At 36.3% G+C, this 27,103-nt stretch overlaps 1 protein-coding gene across 5 annotated transcripts in view; it reads left to right on the top strand.

Moving 5' to 3' along the window:
- Window positions 1–27,103, top strand: part of Cnot2 (CCR4-NOT transcription complex subunit 2) — a 94,078-nt gene that overhangs the window by 50,571 nt on the left and 16,404 nt on the right. For 3 of the 5 annotated variants that reach the window (XM_028759059.1, XM_028759061.1, XM_028759060.1), the window contains 5 exons: window positions 2,130–2,252; window positions 12,401–12,467; window positions 22,111–22,258; window positions 22,895–23,077; window positions 24,823–24,902. In XM_028759059.1, the coding sequence (XP_028614892.1) occupies window positions 2,130–2,252; window positions 12,401–12,467; window positions 22,111–22,258; window positions 22,895–23,077; window positions 24,823–24,902 (601 nt within the window). The remainder of the gene's footprint in view (window positions 1–2,129; window positions 2,253–12,400; window positions 12,468–22,110; window positions 22,259–22,894; window positions 23,078–24,822; window positions 24,903–27,103) is intronic. The other 2 variants (XM_028759062.1, XM_028759063.1) reach the window with 1 other exon arrangement.

The following is a 27,103-nucleotide window of genomic DNA, read 5'->3' as shown; positions in this document are numbered from 1 at the left end:
TCCCTCCCTCCCTCCCTCCCTCCCTCCCTCCCTCCCTCCCTCTTTCTTTCTTTCTTTCTTTCTTTCTTTCTTTCTTTCTTTCTTTCTTTCTTTCTTTCTTTCTTTCTTTCTTTCTTTCTTTCTGTTTTTACTATGTTTACTCATTCTAAAACATTTTGCTATCCTGGTCCCTCATGTGAAGAATGAAAGCCTGCTCTTTGAAATTAATCTGACTTTAAGAAAAGTAACAACCCTCTTCCCCCCCTTTCTATTTTGCCATGGTTCAGAAGTATGTCATTCCTGTACCTAACTCCTGTCAGGGCTCACCTTTAGGGCACAGTGACGATTATTATTTTGTTGTCATTGACGGCATGTCAGAATGATTAGTATTCTCAGTGACATGTATGTAATTTTTGCTTCTCCTCCCTCTTGCCTGACTTGTCTCCCTTTATGCCCAACCCTTGTACTCAGTTGAGAAAAGGCAGTATTGGTAGGGGATATGCATTGCTGTGTTTTATGGGAGACATTTTATTTGCATGGTATTAGTGTGATTTATTCTATATAATTAATTTCAGTTTTGGAATTTAGGAATCTAGAACTTAATGATAATACTATGTAAAAATTTTCAAAGAAAACTTTACTTCGTATTATTTTGAATTTATTCATGTGTGTTAATTTAATGGAAGATTCCTGGATATTAAACTATATATACTACATGCTTTTATCCATGTTTATTCTTAAAAGTAGAGCTCATTAGCAGAGGTCCCGTAAAGAAAATTTTAAGTATATCTGTAATGTTTACAAAACAAATAAAAATAGCATATGCACTGGATCTAAATTTTTTGTAATTGTTTATTTTCTGAACATTAAACCCAGGAAAGGACTTTTTTGCCTCTGTATAAGAAAAAGCACGTAGAAGCTTGATGGATAGACATTCTCTTAGTTAGGGTTTACTGCTGTGAACAGACACCATGACCAAGGCAACTCTTATAAGGACAACATTTCACTGGGGCTGGCTCACAGGTCAGAGGTTCAGTCCAGCATCATCAAGGCAGGAACATGGCAGCATCCAGGCAGACATGATATAGGAGCTGAAAGTTCCTCATCTTCATCTGAAGGCTGCTAGCAGAAAACTGACTTCCAGGCAGCTAGGTTGAGAGTCTTAAATCCTACACCCATAGTGATATATCTACTCCAAGGCCACACCCAATAGTGCCACTCCCTGGGCCAAGCATACGCAAATGATCACAGGCATGTATAGTCCTTCTCTGAATATATTTAGTTCTTGTTTGAAGAGAATAACCTTAGCTATAGTGAGTGACTAAGATACTAAATTTGATTTGAGTATACTTAGAAAATATAGTTAATGCTATTCAAGTCTCTAAACTTGAATATATTGGCAGGAGTGAGAAGACATATTGACCTTAATTTCCTCATGTGGCTAGACTAAGTGACACTTTCCTGTAATCCCAGAGCTCTGAGGTGGGGAGATTGGGAATTAAAGGCCAGTCTGGGCTGTGTAGTGAGAGCCTATATAGAAACAACACTGAGACAGAAAGCTCATGTATCAGCTGATAGGTTTGGAAACTTAAAAATTAGCATAGATTTTATATATATTTAGCATATATTTCTGGTGTATGCTTATAATTGTTAATGTTTTTATAAAAATGTTACAAGCAAAGAATAAGCAATAAACAAAATATAAATTTATACCAACATGATAAGTTTATTTTGTTATATGTCTAGATAGTTGTGACTTGACATAAAATTGCAGAATGCCTTTGCATGGTGGTTAAAGGAGTGTTGCCCCACCATAAGCCTTCATGTTCTTCAACAGCGCTGACATAGATACAGTATTGACACACAGTGTTCGTATGTGAAGACTTTGAAATTTAAAAGAAAGAAAAACTGTGTTTGGAAAAATTATATTTGGCGCTCTAATTATTCAGCAATAAATGATTTTGTTGGATGTGAACCAGTGGAATTGTACTGTATAGTCAGATTTATATCTTTATCTGAGTCCTGTCACCCTTAGTTAATCTGTTTTAGGATCTAGCAGTACAGTACGTACACATTTCCTTTCTCCAGGGGTAAAGTAAAGCAGACTTTTCCAAAATACTACTCTTGATAAAAGTAATATTTTTGTTTAGGTGACAAACAGCATGTTTGGTGCTTCAAGAAAGAAGTTTGTAGAGGGGGTGGACAGCGACTACCACGATGAGAACATGTACTACAGCCAGTCTTCTATGTTCCCACACCGGTCAGAGAAAGATGTAAGTCACGCTGTCTCCGCAGCAGCGGCGGGCGCTGTGTCTAGTTCCCTGAAGAGGAGCATAGGAACTCCCAGGGGATTGTGCTAAGCATAGGTGTAGGTCCTGGGGACAGAAAGATAAACCTGCTTTGTCACGGGAAACATTAGTGTCCTGGGATTCTTAAGCAGTAGTAATGTTGTTATAGGAAGTACTCAAAGACATGGACTACAGACTGTAACTGAGGTAATCTGGGGTTTTCTGTTTCATGAGAAATATTTTTTTTTTATAATAAAGCAAGTGTACTTCCAGAATTAAGCGAGCACATTTGTACATCCTGGCTGTAATTCTAGTTTGCAAGTTAAGAATACCCTTCTCCACAGCTACAGAGACTACAGTCAAAAGTCTTTGGTACTGTGTAGATTATACAGACTAGAGGTATGCTTTGGAAGACTAGTAGATCAGTAATTCCTTCCACATGAAAGGTTGTTAAATTTATAGGATATTTTAAAATGATTTAACTTAAGTCATTTTAATCTAGTTTATATATCTTTTAGTCAATCCAGGTCTATTCTGATGCTGTGTGTCTGTTCGGCTGCTTTTTCCCTTTCAATGCTTTATAAATTTGTTATTTCCTAATTTCTTTAGGAGTGTTCTCAGTTCTGTTTTAAATGTCCTGTTTTAAAAGGACAAATGTAACAAATGTCCTTTTTAAATTAAAGCTAATTATTATTAACTCATTCACCAATTTTTAGAAGGTCACAAATTGGCTCAACGTAAGTTAACATTAGGAACCCATCCCATTTCCTCAGTCCCAGCCTTTCTTCATTACTGTTATTTGAAAAATTTGTTGTTTGAGAAACAAGTCATCAGTACTTTATTTCCCCTCCAAATTTTGTGTGCATTGGCTTTGTTTCTCCTTAGTGTACCCTTTAATACCATATGGAGTAGTGTCACCGAGTTTATATGTTCCTGACTATCACCCTGTTTCTATTTGATGTGCATTATATTGAAGTATTATTTACATGTATCTGATTTAAGAGTTGATTCTGAAGATTAAAAAGTCAGGAGTTTAGTTTGGTGGTAGAGCAAGTTCTTAGTATGAGCAAAGCCTTGGGCTCAATTACTAGTGTTACAAAAATGATCAGGTGTAATATTTGATAGTTTCATTGGGGAAACTATAAAACTTGTGCATTTTACTGTGATATGTAATGAAAGCAACTTTGCTAGAAAAGTGTAATGGATATGCTGATAAAGGGTATAATTAAGAACTTGTGAAAATTTAAACTGAAATTCAGAATTGAGCTTATGTAGACAATGAATAATAAAGACATGTCTGTCAGGGCTAGAGAGATGTCTCAGCAGTGAAGATCACTGGCTGCTCTTTTGAGAGGACCTGGCTTCCAGTCTTGACACAAACATGGCAACCACAGCAATCTGTAACGCTTGTGTCGGGAAATCCAGTGCCCTCTTTGACCTCCTTGGTACTGCATGCCTATGGTACCCAGACGTACATGCAGGCAGAACACCTATACTCATAAAAATAAGTATTTAGAAAATAAGACATGTCTGCCTTCCAGGACGACTATGATTTTAAAATCAGAATTAGTATATCCACTTTACCCAGAGGCACACATATATTATATTAATACTATTCTAATATAGTTGATGTCACAGAAGTGACAGAATATTTTCCTTCAGGAAATTTTGGTGCTAAATTAAGTAGTATAATAGGCAGATGAAGAATGAATTCAAAAGCAAGACAAATATGCATGTGTTCTGACTTTGCTTGTAAGCAAGAATATTTCAAAATCTTTGTTTATTTGCATGGAAAATTGTTGCTATTTCTGTTACTCTTTTCTTATTACAAACAATACAGGCAGACTAACTTTTAAAAAGTATAGATACATATAGATCAAAAGATCTCAAATCTAGTTAGGACTAATTTACTGTTAGACTTGTAATTTTACACTTCAAACATTTTCATTAGAATTCTTACAATGAAAATTCCTAGAACATGGTGGCATCTTTCATTAGATTGTATGTACTAACTTTAGTTTCATCAGCATTCCCCATGTCTTTAAGAATATCAGCTCATAAGTCTTGGCAGATAGACCACAGTAGTTGATTGTTTTGGTATTTAAGTTTCCTTTTTCATTGCTGTTACAGATTACCAAAGAGAAGTAACATAAGGAAGGGAAGTGTTATTCTGACTCAGCAGTTGAGGGAGATACACTGTCATGTCAGGGAAGGTGTAGCATCAGGAGCCAGTGGTGTGAGGGTAGAGGTTGGCCTCTGATCCCAGCACATTCACAGTCAGGAAGAGAATGTGAACAACAGAAAGTGGAACCCAGCTGTAACAGTCGCAGGCCCTGCTCCCCGTGAGTCACTCCTCTAGCAAGGCTCTGCTCTCTGAGGGGTCTCCAGCCTTTCCCGACAGTGTCCTCGGTTGAGAACCAAGTGCTCAAGCACATGAGCCCATGGCAGACCATTTACATTCAGTGTATCAAAATCATGTCCATAGATTAGAGTTTCTCTAAATGTAAAGTACAGATTTAATACACCCCGAGTGATGTCTTTCCCAAATTGTTAATGACCATTTGTGGTGGTTGCATCACTCATGTTTGTGCCTTCTTGTATTTCTCTTGATATGGCCTTAACATCTTCTTTTATTGCAACTATTTTCACAAAATTTTCTCTTTATTCTTTTTATATAGATATTAATCATTTTGTTAAAAAATCATACTCTCTTTAAAATAACATTTATGGCTAATACAAGACACATAAAAGTTGTACATAATAAGGGAGCACCGTGTGATGTTTTAATATGTCTACATTTTGTAATGGTTAAAATCAGCTTAAATCATTTCTGCAAACAGTATTCATCCCTTGTGGCTTTCTGCTTGTTTCCATGTATGCTGAGGATTGACCGGGCCTGGCGTGCACTGACAAGCCCTCTACCACTGAGCCACATCCCTAGCCAAGGGGTTTTTAAAAGAGGTTTTTCAGTTTAGCTAATCCTAGGGTTTTCCTGTAGCCAGTCTTTTGCTAGTTTATGGGCTCTTTCTTCCATTTGTCCCCACCCTTTTTCCATCCTTTGAATCCTCTAACACTAGATAAGAGAGAAAAAAAGATAGAAAGAAAAAAGGACTATGTCATCTTCAAGTTGGGGCTTGTTTGATCTTTGCCATCAAGATACCTAATTTCTTTTTGTTTCTTTGAGTATGACTAAACTGTGACTAACAGTAACCAACCAAGAACCAGTCAACAGCCCCCACCCCTTTTCGTGGCTCTAGCATTTATTATATACCCTCTGAAAAGTCCCTAGAATTCCAAATGTCACACACACAGTTGCAGAAACTTATCTTCCCTGCTAGAGCATGAGACAAATCACAGCTAGCTCTTGTGGACAATATTTGAAGCAGCACCATATCCCACACCCGGCATTATTAAAATGAAGACATAGAATGTTTCTTTGTTTTTTAAAGAACCCCAAATTTCAGAATTCTTACTATATTTATTTCCCTATTTTATTTCATAACCTGATTTATAACCTGTGCTCATTAGAAATGTATCCTGATTTAAGGTGTGAAAGTGAGGTGGCCGATACTTGTCCTTTGTGGTGTTATCCAGTTGTCTTTACACATTTCTATGGCAGACTGTGGGCCAGAGAACGTTTTTCATTAAAAGCCAGGCAGTACCTTGGCTCCTGTAGGCTGAGAGACGGGATGAAGGATGTTACATAGCTATAATGTAAAAATCACTCTTAGTTATGCAACCTACAAAGCATACAGTGTGCCAGGTTTTGATCATAGAAAGTCATTTCCTTCTCTTTGAGTTTTAGAGTATTTACTGAATGGCTGAGTTAAATGGTCCCCTTTGGTAGATCAAAGTTTCTAATGCTCTTGGGCATATTTTTAAAATCATACTGAGTCTGTATCTAGACTACAGTAGTTTGAATTGCCAAAGCTCTATAGATCATTTTAAAAATTTGGATAAAGCTTCCTGTATTCCTTTATATGAAAATGTATGTCATTAGTGCACATTAGTACTCATTTCAGTACCAATACTGACTTCCTTTCAGAAGGAACTTTCTTGACAAGGAGTATAGTTCAGTAGCAGAATAGTGCTCTTTACATTCCAGTTCTAAGGAGGCTCTGTGTGTGCAGGGTCAGGGGAGTGTTCCTGGTGGTTTTGAATGGATGTGTTTCCTTCAGGAGGCCAGAGGTCAAGCTCAGTTAGTCCTCCTTGGGAGTCGTCACCTTGTTTTCTGAGTGTCTCTTACTGAGACCTGTGCACAGTTCAGGGTAGGCAGATGCCAGCAGTCACTCTGTCCCGCTACCCCCTACACACTGGGATAACAATGCCCCACCCATCACTTTTCAAGTGCTTCCTGGCATCTTTGTGCAGCAAGTACTTTAACGTCAGACTGTCTCTGACATCAGGGAAGGCCTTGTCATTGATGTTTTCATGCATATGCTGTTCATATGTACTGTGGACTTTGTATTAATACCTGCTTTTGGCAAGTGTTTTTAATTGCTTTGGTGACTGAATGAAGGCTGTAGAAACCCTAATATGAGTTTACATTTCAGCGGCATGATTTACAAGCCGTGTCCTAGGGCAGAGCAAGCAGTTTGTCTGTATGTACCTCATCTGGAACATAGGAACAATAGTGTATAACTAGATCGTGGTAGTGTAAGAATTGAATGAACAGTTAGACATGTAAAGAAAAATAACAAATGTTGTTCTTCAGGTGCGCTTAATATGATTATTAGTATTATTCCACTTGATTCTCTGGATTTTCAGGTAATTATGTATATCCTTGCAATTAATGGCTATTTTGTGTCATTTCTGGAAAATTTTCAGATATAAAAATTTAATGAGAACATAATTTTTAATAATAATTTGTACTACAGGGAAGCTGGCTAGTGTGTGAGTGGAGGTTGAGTCAGGTTAGTCTGTCTTAATGAACCTTTTGGAGAGGGGCGTGGAGAAAATAATATGACTCTGAATTATCTCTTGAAGTAGAATTCCTTAAGCCTGTATGATGTCTGCAGAAATAATTAGTTATTTTAAATATTAGTATTAGACTGTCACTTTAAAAAGATTAAAAGTAGTTTTTAAAAAATATTTATTTTATGTATATGAGTATACTATTGCAGTCTTCAGACACACCAGAAGAGGGCATCAAATCCCATTACAGATGGTTGTGAGCCACCATGTGGGTGCTGGGAATTGAACTCAGGACCTCTTGAAGAGCAGTCAGTGCTCTTAATCGCTGAGCCATATCTCCAGCCCTAAAAGTAGCTTTGTTTTGTTTTGTTTTGTTTTTAAATCCAAATTTTGGCTGCCTGTGGTAGCACACACCTTTAATCCCAGCACTTGGGAGGCAGAGGTGGGTGGATCTCTGTGAGTTTGAGGCCAGCATGGTCTATAAAGGGAATTCTAGGACAGCTAGACTATATACCTTGTCTGAAATAATTAATTAAATGCACATTTTTTCCTGCTTATTCTAGTCATAGAGCATAAATATAATCTCCCCATCTCCATAACTTTTTAAAAGTATCTTTAAACCTTTGCTGGTTAAATTGCTAACAAGTTCTTTTGAATGTCCTCTTTCCAGGCCTTTGATTTTAAAGCATAACCTATAAGATATATGTGATTTCCAATAGAATGATGAATTTGCTATTATAATACTGCAGATGTGGTATCATAATGAGTAGTTTGCTGTCTACTTAATCCCATAATCCTTTATGCACTCCCTGAGCCCGGCCTTCAGCCTTCATGGACAGTAATGCTGCTTTCCATGCCAGTATGTAAGAGTAGTTTGTTACAGCCTAGTATAAAGTAAGGATATCTCTTGTGACTGTCACTCTCACGATTAGTAGTAACTACATAAGGGAGTTAGAGTGTTTGAATCTCTTAATTTTTTTCTCTTCTTCCTCTTCCTCTTCTTCCTCTTCTTCCTCTTCTTCCCTCTCCCTCTCCCTCTCCCTCTCCCTCTCTCTTCCTCTTCTTCTCTCCCCCCCTCCCCAATTTGGCACCCTCCAATCTCCCAGAACTTTCTGTGGTTCTCTCTCTTTTCAAATGGAGTTTTCTATTTGAATACATTACCTGAGAAGGCTTCCCTTTGATCACTGTTTCATAATAACTTTGACACTATCTGCATTATTCCCGTTGTCTTCTAAACTCTCTGGATTTCAAAACTCCATAGTCTTTGGATCATGGAAATGATTCAGCTGGTAAAAGTGCCTGCTGCCAATGGGCCTGATCATCTGAGGTTGCACCCACATGATAGAACCGACCCCCCACAGATTGTCTCCAGACCTCCACTTGGGAGCTGTGGAGTATGTACAGCCACACACATACACGTATGCACATAAAATAAATGATAAAGATGAAATTCTAAGCAACTTTATTAAGGATAAATGCATAGCATTTATCACTGCCTGAAATACCTGGTTATTATTTAATCCACTAGAATTAAGAAGGGCAAGGATTTTTTTTTTTTTTGTCTGTATAGCTAGATGTATGCTTTTAGAATCTATAGTAGTTGCTTTCATTGAAGAGAATGGGAATAGATACTGTTGAAAATTATTGGAAGATAGAATGTTAAAAATCTTTAGAATCATATTATAAACTTTAATAGAGAGTATGGTCTGAGTGTGTATGTCAGGTTTTTTGTTTGTTTTTGTTTGTTTGTTTGTTTGGGTTATTTTTGGTTTTAAAAGACAGGGTCATTGTGTACCTCAGGCTATCTTGGGACACACTACGTAAGAATAATACGTCAAGTCATTTCTAGAATTTATTAGCAATCCCATCATCTTCAAACAGTAAAGTTAAAATGTAAAATAGAAAATAATAGATCTATGAAGCATCCAGTTTCACTATCTAGAAATATAGTTATAAAATGTTTAGTCATCAATTAGTGGCAAGTGTTTCTCAATCCAAAACAAGACAAGAAGTACTAAATCCCCAAATTCTCAGTTCTAAAACTTTTAACACACCATGACTATGATAAAATTTATTTCAGTTTTTCAAATTTTGGGTTGTTTCTGTTGGGGAGGACACTTGGATTTGGAGTTTTGAATTACTGAAAGATGGTTAATCTGTCATAGCAAAGTTTGTGTGTGTGTGTGCGTGTGTGTGTGTGGTTTTGAAAGTATGTTGTAAATTGGAGAACAGTGTTTGAGAGATAATTTGAGTGACTGTGTGGAGGTGTCCTTGCTACAGACTTGAGACTAGTGCGTATGAAGAACCTTTTGATTGCTAGATCCAATCCTGTTTCTTTCTATAAATTCATACCTTAGCACCAACCAGGAAGGAACTCAGACAGCATCATATAGAGAAACTTCCACTGGCATCCTTTTTAGTAAGAACAATTTAATCTTAGCTGTCTGTTATTGAGGAATTCATTATTTTACCATTTTAAAGTTACTTAGGTAAATGCCTACTTTACTGTGTCTGATTCAAAATTGTCAGCTTTTGTAACTTATTAACCATTTTATTTTTGTGTCTTCTGCTGTCCCACTTCCCTCCCTCTTGTTTATTTTAGTGTAGCACCTCCTCCTTGTTCTTTTGCTTCTGTTTATTAGGTTCATTTGGTTTTATTTTTTAAACCATTGGTTTTTAATTGTAATTTTTTTAGATTTTTGTGCTTGTATGTTTATGGATGCTTGTGCACAGATGCATGGACATGTTGTCTTGGTCTCATTTTTTGAGTAGATACAGTCAAAAGCTAATAATTTTTTTCTTGAAATAAAGTAAGTAGAGGAACTCTTACCATCCTTTAAGTAAATTAGATCAAACTTTAGAGGATAATTTTTAATTTTTAAAATATTTGTTAGAGAAGTTTTATTTTAAAATTTTAATTCCATCATCAAACTGTGTTCAGTGTTTTGGAAGTTAAGTACTTTTATGCTAGAGTTCTGAAGCCTCTATCCTGTAAGATGGATGAAAGAGGACATGAGTTTGAAGTCAGCCTGCACTGCACAGTGGTGTCCTGTCTCATAAACACACAGCAGCTGAAACTGTAGTCTAATATGTGATACATGCTGTGGGGAAAGGGAAAGGGGACGATTAACAACTTGGGAAAATAAATAACTGGGGCCACATTATTTTAGCTGCTTTTTAAAAAAAGTTTTTGTTGTGTTTGACTTTGGAGTATAGTCCTTGAGGGATGTAGACGTTGCATAGTATAATTTTATACTGGTAATGTGATAGTCTACTTGATAGTTTCATCATTCTATAGATAACGTAACAATCTTTATCCACCTTTGACCATTTTTGAGACAGTAAAGCTGGGTGTCTATTTCCACTGCATTCTCCACTGTGATGTCTTTCTTGGTCTAAGATTTTATGTTCTAAGAAATTTGGTTTTTATGATTAACTTTTACCATTTCAATACATAACTTTTTGAGGTCTTTTAATAGTTGATATTTTGCCAGGATTCGTTCCTAATTTTCATTAAGCTGTTTTGTTCCTAGAAGCACTGTTTAATGACTTGTGTAGTGTCAGTGTAGAAGGTAGTATTTACTGTCAAATAGGGTGGGGAGTGTTCACCTCACAGCATCCTCTCCTTTATATATACTGTGCTCTCTCATAGTTCCCCAGGGCTCAGGCTCAGCACACACATGGTTTATTTATGAATTTCTAGCCTTCATGAGAAAGTACACTAAGATATCTGTTCCTTGGCATTAAGTATTCAGTAAGTATACATTATAAGATGTCCATTTGAAGATTTTTATTCATCGTAAGTTATTTGTTCATATTGGTCAACGTCTTACATGTGAAACCTCTGAAAGCACCACTTCTTTGTTTTATAGCTAGTCATGGTAACAAATTCATGATTCTATCGTATATAGACCTTTTGTCACCAGCTACAGGGTTATTTAAAATTGTATATCATTCATTAACATTTGTATAAAATATTTATAGTTAATATGGTAATAGTAGTGACTATTGCCCAAACGGAATTTGGTCATGTTTTAGCCTATTTGATTGATTAAAGGTTATGTAGTTTAAGTGTTAATATAATTGTCTAGGATACACACACTGGATGTAAGAAGGAACTTTTGTTTGACATTAAAGAAAAGCTTTGAAATCTTGTCCCCAATATTCTTTTATTTCTCATTTTTATGTTCTTCAATAGGACTGAGCTTTCTCTCCTTTCCTAATCAACTGTTATCTAGTCACCACTATTTCTTACCGTGTGCTTTGATTATGACCTTAACGTAACAATTAGCCGTGTATTGTTGGCCTTCATCAAGTGTTAGCCCTACAGAAATTGACTGATCCCTTCATCTCTGGGCAGAGTGGCCTTTTCCAGTGATGCTACACTTCTGTTGTAGCACTTGCAGTGTGATTACATAATAGTTCCTCTTTCCCCACTAGATTATAAACCTCTTGATGTCATGGTCCATGTTTTGGTTAATAGAAGTATTTTGATGTTTGTATAAGATAGAATGATGAAGCATTGCATGCATGTCCTCGTGTATTCAGCTTAAATATTTGTTTATAAATGGGACTCCTGCATCTCTGTCTATAAAGAAATAAAAAAGAAACAGCTTTTTTTGTGAATGTACCATACCATTAAAGAATTGATAGTCTACCAGCAGAGTAAGTTCTTGTAAACTGACAGGCATTGTCCAGCAAGTGCCATGACTTCCTAGAAACTCTGTAAATCAGATGTCATTGTCTGGGGTGTTATTGTATTTTTACTTGTTTATTTTGCTTTGCTGATGGTTTCTTTCAACTTACATAGCTGTATGAATATAAAAATCAAATATTTTTACAAAGTACAAACTTTCATTTTGATAACAGGCTGAATTTAGAATTTATTTAAATGTATAGATTAAAGTCAATGTCACACATAAATTAAGTTAATTTTGAGAGTTTGGCTATGTATTTTTTTTTTTTAGTAGCCTTGTTTTTCTTTTTTAAGTGTCCTAATAGTGTTGTTATGCTTTAGTGTAAGTTAAAAACCCTCATTGTAGTATTTATTTCTATTTGAACAATTGGGTTTCGTCTGGTTGTGGTAGTCTTTGTAAGAAATGCTTATGTCTGACGAACACGGACTTGGGTTGGGTCTTACATTGATGGTATGAAGTATAGACTTGTAACTACAATATCCTGTCTTTCTTTATGCTCTAATATCATTAATTTGTTTCTAGATGCTGGCATCACCATCTACATCAGGTCAGCTGTCTCAATTTGGGGCAAGTTTATACGGGCAACAAAGTAAGAATTTTGTACTTATTCTGGGATACTTTATGTTTAAGGAAAAAAGAATCAATTTCTACCTTTGTGGGTTTACAGAGGGCTTAACAGAAAGATAGTTAATTTTCAAAATTGTATTTTACTTGTGTAGTAAACCTCATTATGTTGGGACTTACTAATTCTAAATTCTTTATTTCTTGAATATTGCATATGTTGCAATTTATTTTGATGTTATATATATATGTCTATATATTCTTTCGCAGTTTCTCAGAAATTTGCTAATAATTAAAAGTAGTCACTCTTGTGCTTTTAGTAAGAGGAAGTCCAAGATTTTTTTCCTTTGGTTGGTTTGATATATTCTTTAGAACTTTACCTATTACTGTAGGCCCATTACTTAGCAACAGTTTGTGAGATAGCTTTCATGTGGTAGAAAAATATTAGTTTGTTTATTTTGCTTTGGATCTTTCTGGTTATAACACCTAACTTTTTACTCATAGTTCAGTTTCTTCTTTCTGTAAGATTTTGTTTTATAAGATATTATCCGTTTAAAGCGCTTAGCACAGTGCCTGGCGCATGGTAAGTGCTCAATAAATGTTAGCTGTACACCATCAGAGAACATTTCATAAAATCAAATTACCAAAATGTTACATATTAATAAAATTTATCATCTTTTTTAGTGTAAGACAGACAGTCTGCTGATTTCTCATTACTGTTGTCAATGGAGGCAGGGATAAAGTGTTGTAACTTACCATCAAACAGTAGAGGATAGTATCTAATCAGCGTCAAGTAAAAACCAGTGCAGTTTAGAACTTGCCTTGTCTGAGAAGAAGCAGGTGTTTGCTTAGTGCCAGAATAGTGTGTCCTACCTCTTCACCCTGTGCCTTGATTTCAAGGTTTGGGCAGTGGACGGGGGATCCTTATTTTGTATAGAGAAGCATTGTTTTCATTTTTATTTTCCCCTTGTCTTTTATGATTTTCCTCTTTGCTATGAGATAGTTTTCTAATACAGAATTAGTAAATTTTGATTTCATATTTAAGCAAGAACATATTTTAAAGGCTTTTTATTACAAATGGAGTTCCTTAATTATCTACAAATGTTTTTTCTACCTGTTTAGGCAGCATTCAAGCCTTGTATTATGTTTTTGTTGTCTTGTGTATGGTGTGACTTTCACCCTTTGGGAGGCCTTCTTATACAGATCCTTAGCTACTTAAAGCTGTCTTCTGTTTCAGTACAGCATCCGCATTAGCCTATTCTCTTTTGAAAGTCCACAGTTGATCATAGTAGAACGAAGATATAAAATGGATAAAACATATATTTGAAAAAGTGAAGTTGTTTTGTAATAGTGATTGTAACTGGCTGTCTAGACCTTTAAGTTTTTTTTAAGCTGTAAATATGAGTGGTTTGGGGGATGGGTTTGGTTTGGAAGGTAGTAATGGCCTTGGCATGACAGACATTGGCTGACATCTAACTTTAATTTGCTTTATTTAGTGTGGGAAGGGCATACATAGATTGATGAGTGAGCAAATTATTTTTCTTAGAAAAAATATCTTAGAGATACTAACTAGTTTTAAAAGAAGCCATGTATAACAAACATATTTTGTTGTTGTTGAGACTTGGAAGGGGTCACAGTTTCACTTGTATGTTAGAATGTGGGGAGGTAACTTTAGTCAGGGTTAGAAAGAAAGAATTAACAAAGGACTGTATTGGAGATACTATTCTTATGACAATTTATTATAATTGCACAGGAGACTAGTAGAACTTAAAAGTACTTTCTTCACCTCAGTTCTACTGAGTGGTACTGGTAACTCTGTATCCATATTTTACAAATTTATTAGTGATTTATGCTATTGAAGTGTACACGCTATCAATTTTTTGTTGTTATTGTTGCTTTTTGTTTGTCTTTGTGTTTTTTTTACAACAGAGTCTTATTATAGACATTCTAGTCAGGAACACAGATCCTCCTGCCTGTGCCTTCAGCATGCTAGGATTAGTGTGGCTTGTTTTTATTTTTGGGTGCTGTATGTTGAGCCCAGGCCTTGCATTTGCTAGGAAAAGTACTTTAACACTTAATTGTATACTACCAACTTTTTGCTTAGTCTTGATTTTTATAAAAGTTAAGAATAGAGGAAGTAAAGAAAGCTCTTCTTCTTAGAACTAAAACTTAGTGAAGTTAACAGCGAGATGGGGTCATTTTGGAATGGATACAGGAGTGCTTGCCTGAGCCTACGTTTTGGAATGGATACAGGAGTGCTTGCTTGAGCCTACATTTTGCCAGGTTGGGGTGGCAGTGATTATGTAGTAAGCACATGAGATATCCAGAAAACGCTGACTTAGAGGGCTGCATGACTTCAGGCCCTAAAGGAATAGAATTGTATCCCAGCTGGGAACAGGAACCCTCACCCAAAGGTTTATGTGGATACTGCTCAGCAGTGGATAACGGCCAGGAAGCATATCGTGTTCAAGTTGCATGATGTTTTCTAAGTGTTAATAAGATTTGAGTCAGTCTTACATGATCCTAGCCCTAAAGTTACTGGATCGAAGTGGACAAAGAACCAGCAATCCATTTCTCCTAGATCTTCATTGCATTGAAATGAAGTAGCTGTATAGTTGGAACAGTCTTTTCTTACTTGGCTAAGTATTTATAATCTTAGAAATGGGAAAAGGAAAATGTTATCTAGTGTCTCCTAGTCTGTGTCTTATGTGTAGGCAGTTAGTTAACTTGCTGTCCTCATGGACCATAGACATTTGTATCTGGATTCTGAAAGGTCCCAGGCTACTTGAGAATAGAAATAAGTCTCCCCAGGATTTAGAGTTCTGACTTGTGAGTGGTGGCGTAGTCCCTAGTTCTAACTGATACTCATCAGAGCTTACAGTTGACTTTGTAGAGCAGGAGAGCATAACTGACACGGTTTAAACATGATGATCCTGACATTGGGAACCACGAGGAAAGTAACTTCCAGTCGCTTTAGGAATCGGGCTTGACGTGTTTGTTGCATGCCTGCTGTACATGTCATAGCATCCTAAACACTAGAGAGATGGTTATGGGTGGGACCGCTCTCCTGGATGCGGTGAGCTTACTTACTATATAGGAAGCACACTGCTGTTTTGTATTGTGTGTCTCGATTGTCTTTGTGTCACTAGGACTCTGTTCATGAAAAGCACTCAGTGGATATTGCGTTATATAATGAGGAAGATAAGGTTCTCACATACACTGTTGACATATGCCCTTAGATTTCAGCTAATAGTAAAGTATAATCTTTCCTATCACGTGGATTAGAGATCAAAGTTGTATCATCAAGTTTTTCCCTATAAAATGTCTGTTTTTCTATGGAAACTCACTTAATTAAACTGCCTCATTTTCCTTTGCTGTTAAGATCATTTGTTGGGTCTTTCAGCTGCCATGTGGACATTAAAAATGAGGGGGAAAGCCTGTATTCCAGATTTACTGTGTGTTAATCTTCACAACTCAATGAGATGTTAAGGAACTTGTAAGTGATAGAGCCAGAATTAAGTTCCTTTGTAAAAGTAGTGCTCTGAATATGAGCTGAGAACACAGTTTTTGAAACCCAAGAGCTGAAGTCATGACTCTACAGACTCTACAGTGTTGAATCTACAGATGCCAAGAAGCTCCTGAGCGACTGTCTACTGAAGGCATTGTGACATTTATGCTTTCGTCATGTATTGATGAGTGCTGCCCCAAATAAGGTTCTGTTCCAAGACCTAATCAAAGTGTAACGAATGACAAAGTTCCTGCTTTTCACAGTGCTTACATGTAGTGGGCGGAGACAGAGTAAACACACCCGAGGAAATAAATACTGCAGTTCTTGTAATGAGTAGGACAAAACTATCAGTGCGGAGCTCATACCTTATGTGAGTCGGCAAAAATCCTGCACTGTTTCTCAGGAATTACAATCTACTGTGGAAACCTGACTGTGAGGACGGTAGTTCCTGGAATGAGTGGTCTTGAAGGAGCTTTTTCAGTACAGGAAAGCTAGGAAGATGGAGTAAGTCACTGGCAACGGAGCAGGCGGCAAGTCTGTGGAATGAATGAGAGGACATCAGTGAACGATCTCATGGATAGCTCAGATCATAGGAAGCCTTGGAAACATTTGCTCAAGAATTCAGACTGGGCTGAAGAGATGGCTCAGAGGCTAAGATCACTTGGCTGCTCTTTCAGAGGACTCCCCAGGTTCTGTACCCCGCACCCACATGGCAGATTACAACCATCGGGAACGGTGGTTCCAAAGGATCTGACATTGTCTTCTGGCCTCAGGAACCAGAAACACATGTTGTAAACAGACAAGAAGAGGCAAAACATCTGTACACATACAAAAAAAAAAAAAAAAAGAAGAAGAATCTATCCCCGTGTACTGGCTCTGTGTAAAGGCAGCTGGTGCCAGCCTGAAGACCTGAGCCCCGTCCTAGAACCCACTTGATCGAAGGAGGAACAGTCCTGCAAGTTGTCCTTTGACCTCTACATACACACAAAGTCAACATGTAAATGTAAAAGAAAATAGGAATTTGAATAAGTTCTAATTACTATTTAATTTGCTGCTCTATGAATAGCGAAGGTTTTATGATGCTACCTCATTTTTAACCATCACTTTGCGTTGTAGAAAGTGGGCTGAGTGGGGAAGGAATAGAGTCAAGCAGGAACATGGGAACTGGACTAGTGACTGAGAAGTAGTCAGATTTGGCATAGTTTGGAAATACAGTTTATACAGCTTATTATATAGAATTTGGAAAGAAAATTAGCATATTTATAAGGTTTGAGACCTATATCATCATGTGACTGGGTACTATAATCTATACTGGACGTTTAGGTTGGGGAAGGAAACAAGGTTTGCTTGCAGAAGTGTGTGGTACTGCGCCATGAGAATTGGTCCTGCAGAGCTCCTTTTGTCTGGTATTTTCTGATTCACAGAAGCTTCCTGTTCTAGTTTTGAATTTTGAAACCAGTTTGCTTTGCCCATTTTCCCATCTGATAAATCCTCAGTTTGGGCAAGGCATGTTCTCCTTTAGGTCTGTAATTGATCCTCGTTCATTTTTCCTCACCTTGTTTCCTAGGTCTCCTGAACATCAGGGACTGTAGGCAGCACCACGTACCTTGTCATCTGCCTGCATTCTCATACAGCTTGTCAGACTTAACTGTCAGCCATCTCTAGCCATCTGATTGGGCAACATCACCACCACCATTATCTTTTGCCTTAACCCACGGGCATTATTGCCGTTGGCAGGGTCGCATTAACCTTAGATCTGTGCGTGTCCTTTATAGCCTTGATCCCTGGTGAACCAGAGAAGGCAAGGCATTCTTAGTTAGAGAACGGTAAATAGTGAAGTTACAGAGACAAATTTGAGAAGAGGGGGAATGAAGGAGGAGATTACTAATCACACACAGAGTAGCCAAACAATGCAATGTCCATTAAGATTAGAAGAACTTTCTTCTTTGGTGTTGTAAAGACTTAAGTTGTGATTATACTTAATCATATCCCGAAAGCCTGGCCTTTTAAAAACTGCAGGATGGTTTAGGGGCAGTAGTTCTCAACCTGTGGGTCATGACCCCTTATGGGTGGAATGACCCTTTCACAGGGGTCACATATCAAATATCCTGCATGTCAGGTATTTACATTATGATCCATAACAGTAGCAAAATGACAGTTAGGAAGTAGAAACAAATAATTTTATGGTTGGGGATCTGAAGAACTGTGTTAAAGGGTCGCAGCTCCAGGAAGGTAGAAGCTTAGGGTAGAGCTTCCACTACCCATGAATTCCCCAAACTCTGAGTAAGCTACAGTTTGTAGAGAAGCAAAAGTTAGCAACTTACTCTATCTAAAAAAAGTGGCAACTAATGTTAATTGTGAAAGTACTCTGAAGAGGGAATGGAAACTGGATTGATGGCTTCCTACTTTGTTGCTTGTGACTTGGTTTTCAAAAGACTTGTTTAGTTTGTTTATATATATGTTTATATGCCTGTAAGTTTATGTGCACTCATGGTGTGTGTAGCCTGCAGAGCCACAGGGTGTCACATCTACTGGAGTTGGAGTTAGGTGGTTGTAACCTCCTGATTGTGGCTGCTGAGAACCAAACTTAGGTCATCCTCTCAGAGTTGTATTAACCCTGAAATGTCTCTCCAGTTCTGCTGCCGTGATGTTAAGCAGGTTAATGGCTTGTTTGAGTTCTTAGTTTATAATTTGATGGATCTCAGAAGTTTTTTATTTTGTTCTAAATTCTTTGGGTTTTGTGACGGAAATACCAGAATGAAATTATTTCACCTGGAAACTTACTTAATGCAGGAAAGGTTGTAAGTAAAGTCATGGAAAAAGAAAGGCCTCATATAGGTGCCAGGTATTCAAGCATTTGGTGCTATAACTGAACTTTCCCTTTAGGTTATTAATACTGTCTGTCTTTAGAAAGGACAACTTGCTATAAGTATTTAAGATACTGCTATGAAGCTGCTCTCTTAACAAAAAAATCATGGTATAATTTGCATCAGTTACGAAAACTTAGTGTGTGTGTGCATTCTTGTATTGGGGCGCATTGGAAGACAGCTTGGAAAGGCAGTTTTCTTTGTACCACTTGGATTCTAGGGATAGAATTTGGGTCAGGGGGTCAGGCCTCAGGACACCTTTACCTCTGGGCCTGTCACTAACCCCGTGGAGTGCGTAAGTCAATTTTTTAAGGCTTTCTGCAAAAAGGATCCATGAAGAATTTTAATTCACTATTCAACATTGTATCAAATAAGAGGTAGGGAATCTATTTAGTGTATGTACATTAATCTTCCTGGAAGAAGTTGTTTCAGAACTATAGCCTTTTTAATCATTTTTATATTTTCATTCCTTATGTGTAAAAATTGGGATAAAAGAGTAGATGTCTTCCTTATAAAAATTGTTTAGGGAAAAAAGTCAGAGGTAGAGATAATTCTGGTTAGGCAGTCCTTGAGTCACTGTGCCCCCAGACACTCACAGAGAAGCTCCCGTACACAGACCTGTCCTCTTCCTTTTTGTTGTTCACTTACACCAACAGTCACTCAGGGTTTTCTTTTTAGATATTTTAGAGATGATTCTCTGTTATTATTTATTATAGAAGATTAAATTACTCCCCCCCCAACCTATCCAGTTATTCATAGTTTGGATCAAGTAGCCCAAGTATAATAACTTAGTACATTTTGTCTTCTAAAAAGAAGTCTTTCTGTATTTTTATTCAGTGTTACTGTTTTAAAGAACTTCAGTTTTTAAGTCAGATTTCAGCTAACCCTATTAAAATATGTGTTTTCATCTTTCATGAATAGTTCAGCAAAATGAATAAAACGTGTTAAATTCATTCTCTGTTTAACCAAGATGAATTTGGAGGCTAAAATTCAAACAATCTTTACTTCATTCTCCTCTACCACGCATCAATATGAATTAATTAGATTTGTCTTGTCTTTAATTGAATAAAACACATTACCCATTGTTATTTTCTTGGCCAGAATGTTTACCAATATTCAGATTATGTACAATATTTAACGTAGTTCTAAAATTAGACATTTTTTTTACACAGACAGAAAAATAAACGTAGGAGAAGTTACTGTAGACAAAAAAAAGTCTTTTGTGGGTCTGCTAATTTCTTTAAAAGGGCAAAAAGTGAAATTTGAAGTTATGACTTAAGAGTGAATAATGAAAGTAAGAAGAATGAAAAGGAAGGAAAGGGTGAAGCTGAAGAGAGACTAGACAGGCAGTGACGAGAGGATGGTGGAAGAGGAGAGGAGAGACAGTCAGCAGTGCAGACACATCCAGAAGGAGACCGGAGGGAAGTGGATGAAAGGTCTTACTTGGCACTCAGGCTGTGAACACCGTTGTTCTGTGTCTACTACTCCTGCCCGCAAGAAACGAGGACTTAAGAGCTCCAAATTCTAGCCCTAGTTCTCTGTGTTACCTCGGAGAAGTCAGTTAACTTATCTGGGGATCAGATTTCTTATCTGTAAAATGTAGACAGAGTAGGTGATCTTTACATCTGAAAGTGTATAACTTTGGCGACGAGTAACTGGCAAATACAGGCCTATTGGAAGTTTTCATCTAGAGCTGACTTTAAGACCCTGTAGCAGTAGAGGTTAATTAGGCACCCGAGGTTAGGAGCCTTTTCAGTTTTACTGCTATTTCCCTAGCAGCTAGTATGATATTTGCCACATACTGGGCACCTAGGAAATGTGTTAGGAAAATTACCATCTTGGTGGGTTTATTATGAGAGGCATCCATAGCAGCTCTAGGGAAACTGAATGATTGAGGGAGGGCATAGGCTGGTTTTTAACTCTTTTCTTCCTTTTTTGTCCCAGATTTAGAGAAAATGACAGTAGGCAGTAGCATTCTTAAAGTCACAAATGGTAGAGTTGTCTAGACACAAATAAAATAGTGACAAGACAGTATGTATGCTAGGCCACTCCTTCCAGGTCCCTTAAACTGTGAGGTAGACAGCTTTCAGCTAGCTCTCAGTGCAGTCTCTGAGCTCTTTGTGATGCCAGAGGACAAGTTTTGCAGAAGTTTGACAAAAGTACAGTGTATGTAGTACTCTTATTTCTGTGAAAGGCATAGACTCAGGCTCTTCAGGTCTTTAAAATGCTTGGACCCCAAACTAAGACTATAAGGAAAAATATCTTAAATCCCCAGCACTAAAGTCATTATTTTCTGATGAGTTATGTCTTTTTTCTTTAATTTAACTTCTAAAATAAGTTTGACCAGTGTATCAAATAGTTAGCACGCTGAAAACAAAGCACTAAAACTCGTGGCTCAGAAAGACGGAGGGAAGGAGGCATTCATTGATAGACAGCTAGGACGGCAACCTAAATGTGCTGTAGACCTATGAGAGAACGGGCGATAAACATGGACAGAATAGTAACTCTCCGTTCTGAACCTCAGAGTGCTCACATTTTATACCATCTGAAAATAGTGAGCATGTCAAACATTTAAAAAATAAGTTTGTCCAATTTGATTAATATTTTTGAATTTTATACCTGAATGGCAGAACACAATACTTTTTAAAAGTATGCCTATCGGATATGTCTATTCCTGTATCTGGCCCCAGATGTGCTTGAAAAATATAGGGTCATTATACTCCAAAATATTTTTTAAATCATACCAGTTTTTTAAATTATACCTATATCAGATTAGGATTTTCTTTTTAACAATTGCTAAATACTATATGTTGGGTTTGTAAAAATTGTTATGTTACAAAATATGTATTAATAAATTTCTCTAAAATGCATTTACAAAGGATAACATAATATTAAAGATACTATGACAAAGTGGGAATGATTGTCTTTTCTATGTACATTAATTATAAATTAAAACACACAATATTGCAGAATTTCTTAATGGCATATTTGCATGTTCTAGTTTCACAAATATGCCCTTAATGAATTTGAGAACAAGATCCATTTGTATTATTATGTAACATTTTATTTGTTATACTTATTTACATAATCTATTATAAAATAGAAATATGAAAAATACAAAAACATAATCAAAATATTAAATTTCAGACTAAAACTTTTGTTTAAAATTAGAGTCCATTTGCAGTGAGTTGAATGTTAGGTCATTTTAAAATGTTCTAAATTGCCAACTCCAGAAGATGGATACCAATTTCATTCCTGATGGCAATGAATTTCCTTCTTCTGAATTTTCTTATTAGGTGCACTAGGCCTTCCAATGAGGGGGATGAGCAACAATACCCCTCAGTTAAATCGCAGCTTATCCCAGGGCACTCGGTTACCGAGCCACGTCACGCCAACAACAGGGGTACCAACAATGTCACTTCACACGCCTCCGTCTCCAAGCAGGTATTTATTGACGGACAGAATACTTTCAGAATGCATTTCTGTAGAATAAGCAAGCTTTTACATTTTTAGTATGGTCATTAACTACTTGATTTTCTGGTTCAGTGCCTTGCACTCAGAAAACAATACCTATGCTCATTTTATTTCATTGCAAAGTGATAGCATCTTGATCTTGAAGCTAAGCTAGGTGTCATCTGAATGGATCAAGGTTTAATTGCCTCCTGGGAGCTTTTACAAAAAGCTGTATACCTCTTCCCTAAAGATGTTCAATTTAAAATGACTCCCAGATAACTGTATTCCTGGCTTGCTCCCTCACCACACAGCTTTTGTTTAGTTACAGTAAAAGAAAACAGATAACATAGATTATGTATGTTTTTAATATCAAGAGGACAGAATAATTTGAACTTTGAATGAAATTACTCTAAATATGTATGTGGAAAACATTTATAATTTATATCATAGTTGTCCCAGTAGTTAGTTCTCTTTTATGATGGCACCTTTTCTAGTTCTACTATAAAGTTAGGAATATAGCAGGAATGTATATTTGAAATTGTAGGGGTTAGAGCAATTGATTGATTATAGAGAATTTTATTGAGTGATTGTAGAGAGCTTATTTAGTATAATGGACTTCTTTTTCAGGGGTATTTTGCCTATGAATCCTAGGAATATGATGAACCACTCCCAGGTTGGTCAGGGCATTGGAATTCCTAGCAGGACAAATAGCATGAGCAGTTCAGGGTTAGGTAGCCCCAACAGAAGCTCGCCAAGCATAATATGTATGCCAAAGCAACAGCCTTCTCGACAGCCTTTTACTGTGAACAGGTAAGATGTTTATTGATACTGCATATCATTGTCTTTTGGGGTATCCTCAGACTTGCCTTTTCATGTGCAACGCTTTGTTTTTGAGTTGTGGCTTCTGTCTCATAGGTGTGTTTTAATTGTGTATTTGTAAACAAAGTTATTAACTATCATAATTCTGAACCCTCCGCAGACTCAGAACATACTCTCTTAGAAAAGATGGTTTTTATTTTACATAACATGTTAAATCTTTTTGTTGATGTGGTATTGGGTTGTCACCAGGCACATTTTTATTGATTTATCCTTTTATTATTAAGTAAAGTTTATCCATTGTGTGCTAAGAGTTCTGGGTTTATGAATATGACTGGAGGAAAACATTTTGGATTATTGCTGCCATGCTTTAGTTATGCATTGTTTAGATGCTTGCTGAGCTAAAATACTCTGGGTACTTACTAAGGAAACACTTCATGATTACATGTAGACGATTTCAAAACAGTGCTCTTTTAAATTTTATGTCTAGAGATTCAAAACAAAAAAGTAAGCTGATGTTTTTCTTTCCATTTTGTACTGTACAGATAAGAACAGTGATTCATTTGGCTAGTATGTTGACGCTGTTTGGGTAACATGAGAGTTATGTCTGAAATGTAAAGCTTTCTTGCAAAGCAACATAAAAGTTTGAGTCACGTGTCATATGTATGTTTATACTTAGTTTCCATGGAAACTATGGAGTAAAAGAAAGGACCTTCATGTAGTTGTTGCTGTCGTCCACCTCACTTCCTTCTTGTCAGTCTGCACTGAGATGGGTGCTTGGCATACTTCCTCAGCCTTTATCCCGCAAACTCCAGTTGTCTTACGTAGGCTCTACAGTATCCTGTAATTTCATTTAAGTTTTTAAGAAGTTATGCAACATGTTATTACAACTCTTTGATAGCTTAACTGTATTGCTTAGGCTTTATGCATCATTCTGCATTCTTGTTCATTAAATAGAGTTTTAAATTTTTACTTTCCTGTATTCTCACATTTTAATTATTCAAAAATACTTTGCATAAAATGTCACTGTAATAAAACTCTTATTTTCTGCTCATGTCTATCCCTTATAATTTTTTTTACTGTTGAACGGCTTCAGTTGAGCACTAAATCTGTACTGGAGGGTATCTATATAACCAGCAGCTCTAGGATAATAGGAAAAAATGTTTGTTGACTTGAGTTTTAGAACACTGAATTCAGTTTTTTAAGTACCTGATCAATTTAATTCAGATCACTTCAACATTTATTGAATACCTTGTAAATGTTAACAGCAGGGGGCAGAGAGTGAAGGAGACACAGACTCACAGGCAGGAGTAGTTGGGAAAGACGGGCTGGAAAGAGAAGACTTGCACTGAAAAGCAAGCTCTCTAAGTCAGGAAGGAGATCAAGAGGTGAGGGGGGTAATCTTAAACCTACCTGCATACTATTGAGGTAGGTGCGATTATCCAGCAAGGTAGCACACCAGCAATGCTCAGTGGTACTCTTCATCTCTGTTCTTCGCCATTTATAACTAAGTTTCTTTTTCTGTTTTTAAAATTAATTTGTTTAAATTGTTTGATTCTTTCTTGTTCATTGAAGAATTTTAGAAGAAATTTTAAAATATTTTACTCTCAAACTAGCATTGGTTTTGAAACATATTATTGTTTTATATGAGGAGACCCAAAGTATATATACTTTTATTTTTCTTCATCTCAAAGTTAGTGTTCTTACTGTATATCTAAAATTATTTTCTATGTACCCAGTATGTCTGGATTTGGAATGAACAGGAATCAGGCATTTGGAATGAATAACTCCTTATCAAGTAACATTTTTAATGGAACAGGTAAGCTTACTCTGGAGCTAGTATCTAATGAAAGTACAGTAGAATTCTGAAATACAAGCAAATCAGCATACTGGTCTCTGAATAGTAGCAGGAGTTTACTATTTTAAATACAATTTAGTTTAGTGAAAAACTGCAAGGAATAGGATTTAACTAAACAACAGAGAGTAAGTTACATGCCCCCCCCCCAACTTGGCCTTGCAATATAGTATTTTGTATTGTAACAGCAGAATTATTTTCTACTGTCTAAAGAGAGTAAATACTAATCTGGACTATATTTGTGTCTCAGACTCTTGTTTGTTTGTTTTTTTTCCTTCAAAATGTTTCCTGTCCTTTGCCCCATCACTGAGGAAAAATAGTGTAGACTAGGTTGGGTGGTAGGACATTCTGATTTTTGATACTCTGATTAAAGTCAATCTGTCAATCATAGGAAGTACTTACCATTTTTAAAAATGACTTTAATGAAAATGTTTACATTTAATTCTTACAAATTTTAATCCAGTATTATCTATAAGATTGAGCCAGCTGGAAAGTAAGTTGATTTTTGGCAAAAACTAAAATCCGTTGGTTTCTTTTAGCAACTGCTTTAGCAGGAAATAAACAGGGAGTGGTAGTATTGCTGGTTTACTTTGCCTCTAGGTGCTTTGGTGATGAGAAAATAGAGGGTGTTGCCATGATTGTAGGAGCAGAATTAGTGTTACTGGGCTCTGTGAGCGTGAGGGTGGCAGTGAAGGGAGAGGTTCTAAGGTACAGCATGCATATGCTGCATGAGAAGACCTAAAGGAAACCTTTTTGTAGTTTTTAGTTTTAGGCTTTTAGTTTCTGAGTGTTCTGGTGGTTTGTTGAACAGCTGAAGTAGACCAGCCAAGATTAAAACCATTGAAAGAAATGGAAGACTTTAAGCATTTAAATAGTATATCCATTTCTTTCAATGAAGATTTTAAGCGTTTTAAATATTATTATTTTCTGGGTGTGACTTTAAAACCTGTCAACTTTGTAATTCTTGTAACAAAGTTTTATATTCCATTGCCTTTAAAGAGTACACTTTTTCATACCTAGTATGTGAAGTCTGGCTGCCCTCACATTTCAACTGAATAATTAATGGTTTTATACGCTACTATAAAGTTTCAGAAATTTAAAATTCTTAGATTTTATACTGGAGAAAGTATTTTCAAGACTTAAGTTTATAGTTGAAAAATTATAAATTGTTGGCTAAAATATATTCTAACCTAATACATGACAATTTAAAATTAAACATGGAAAGATCTAAGGATATGTATTAAGCTAGTTTTTACTTAGAGAAGTTTACAATTAGTCATAATTTGAGAGATACTAACTTATAAATTAAAACAGTAAATACGATTTTAATTTCTTTTGCTTTATATTGTATTTTAATGGAAATTTAAAAAGAGAATTTGTGAGAAGTGGTGTATCATTACCTTTACACTTGTAATTTTAAAATATCATCTCCCTTGGTATATTAATACAGTCTTTTTGTTTTAATAAAGTTACTCTTAGGATAGTAGTTATACTTTTAGTTGTGAAAATGTTCAGAAAAATAAAAATTAATTGGAAAATGGCCTCAAAACTATACATGCTTATAAAACAAGGCAAAACATAAATACAGTTAAATTGTAGGTAGAAAATTAAGTGGTTCAAAATTAGAATACAGGTTAAGAACACGAAAGATTGAGGGAAAAATAATTAAAATCGCCAAAATAGAGAAGTTGGGTTAAATATTTATGTCTAATGGTAGCAGTATAATTTAAAACAAACAGATACATCTTTATCCAGTCTATTTATTGAGCGCCTACTGTGTCACAGGCAATATAGACTTGTGGGTTTGGATCATTCCTATATTCCCCACCTACTCCTGATACGTAAGAGGAGTACATCCTTGCATGGAGCTAACACACACATGCATGTGTACACGTTTTTGTCTCAAACTGACGTATACAGAGCAGAAATCCTCAGGGTTTCTTTATCTGCTGTTTGCCTTAAAGTCTTTCTGCACATTTGCAAGAGGTAATGTCGTCTTCGTGTCTTATAGTTGATGCTCCAAATAATCTAGGTACTGCCCCATCCAGTTATAATGAGAAGAGCAGTTATAGCTAACCAGTGTATTTCCTGTTCCCTAACAAGCTCTAAGTTTGATTGCCTTCTTCCAACAAGGGGAGATAATGTACAGCCCCTCTCTTTATGTC

The sequence above is a fragment of the Grammomys surdaster genome, unplaced genomic scaffold, assembly GCF_004785775.1.
Source record: "Grammomys surdaster isolate TR1022 unplaced genomic scaffold, NIH_TR_1.0 126271, whole genome shotgun sequence".
NCBI lineage: Eukaryota > Metazoa > Chordata > Mammalia > Rodentia > Muridae > Grammomys > Grammomys surdaster.
Note: the sequence above shows the minus strand (reverse complement) of the source record. Positions and strands in the feature narration are given on the sequence as shown.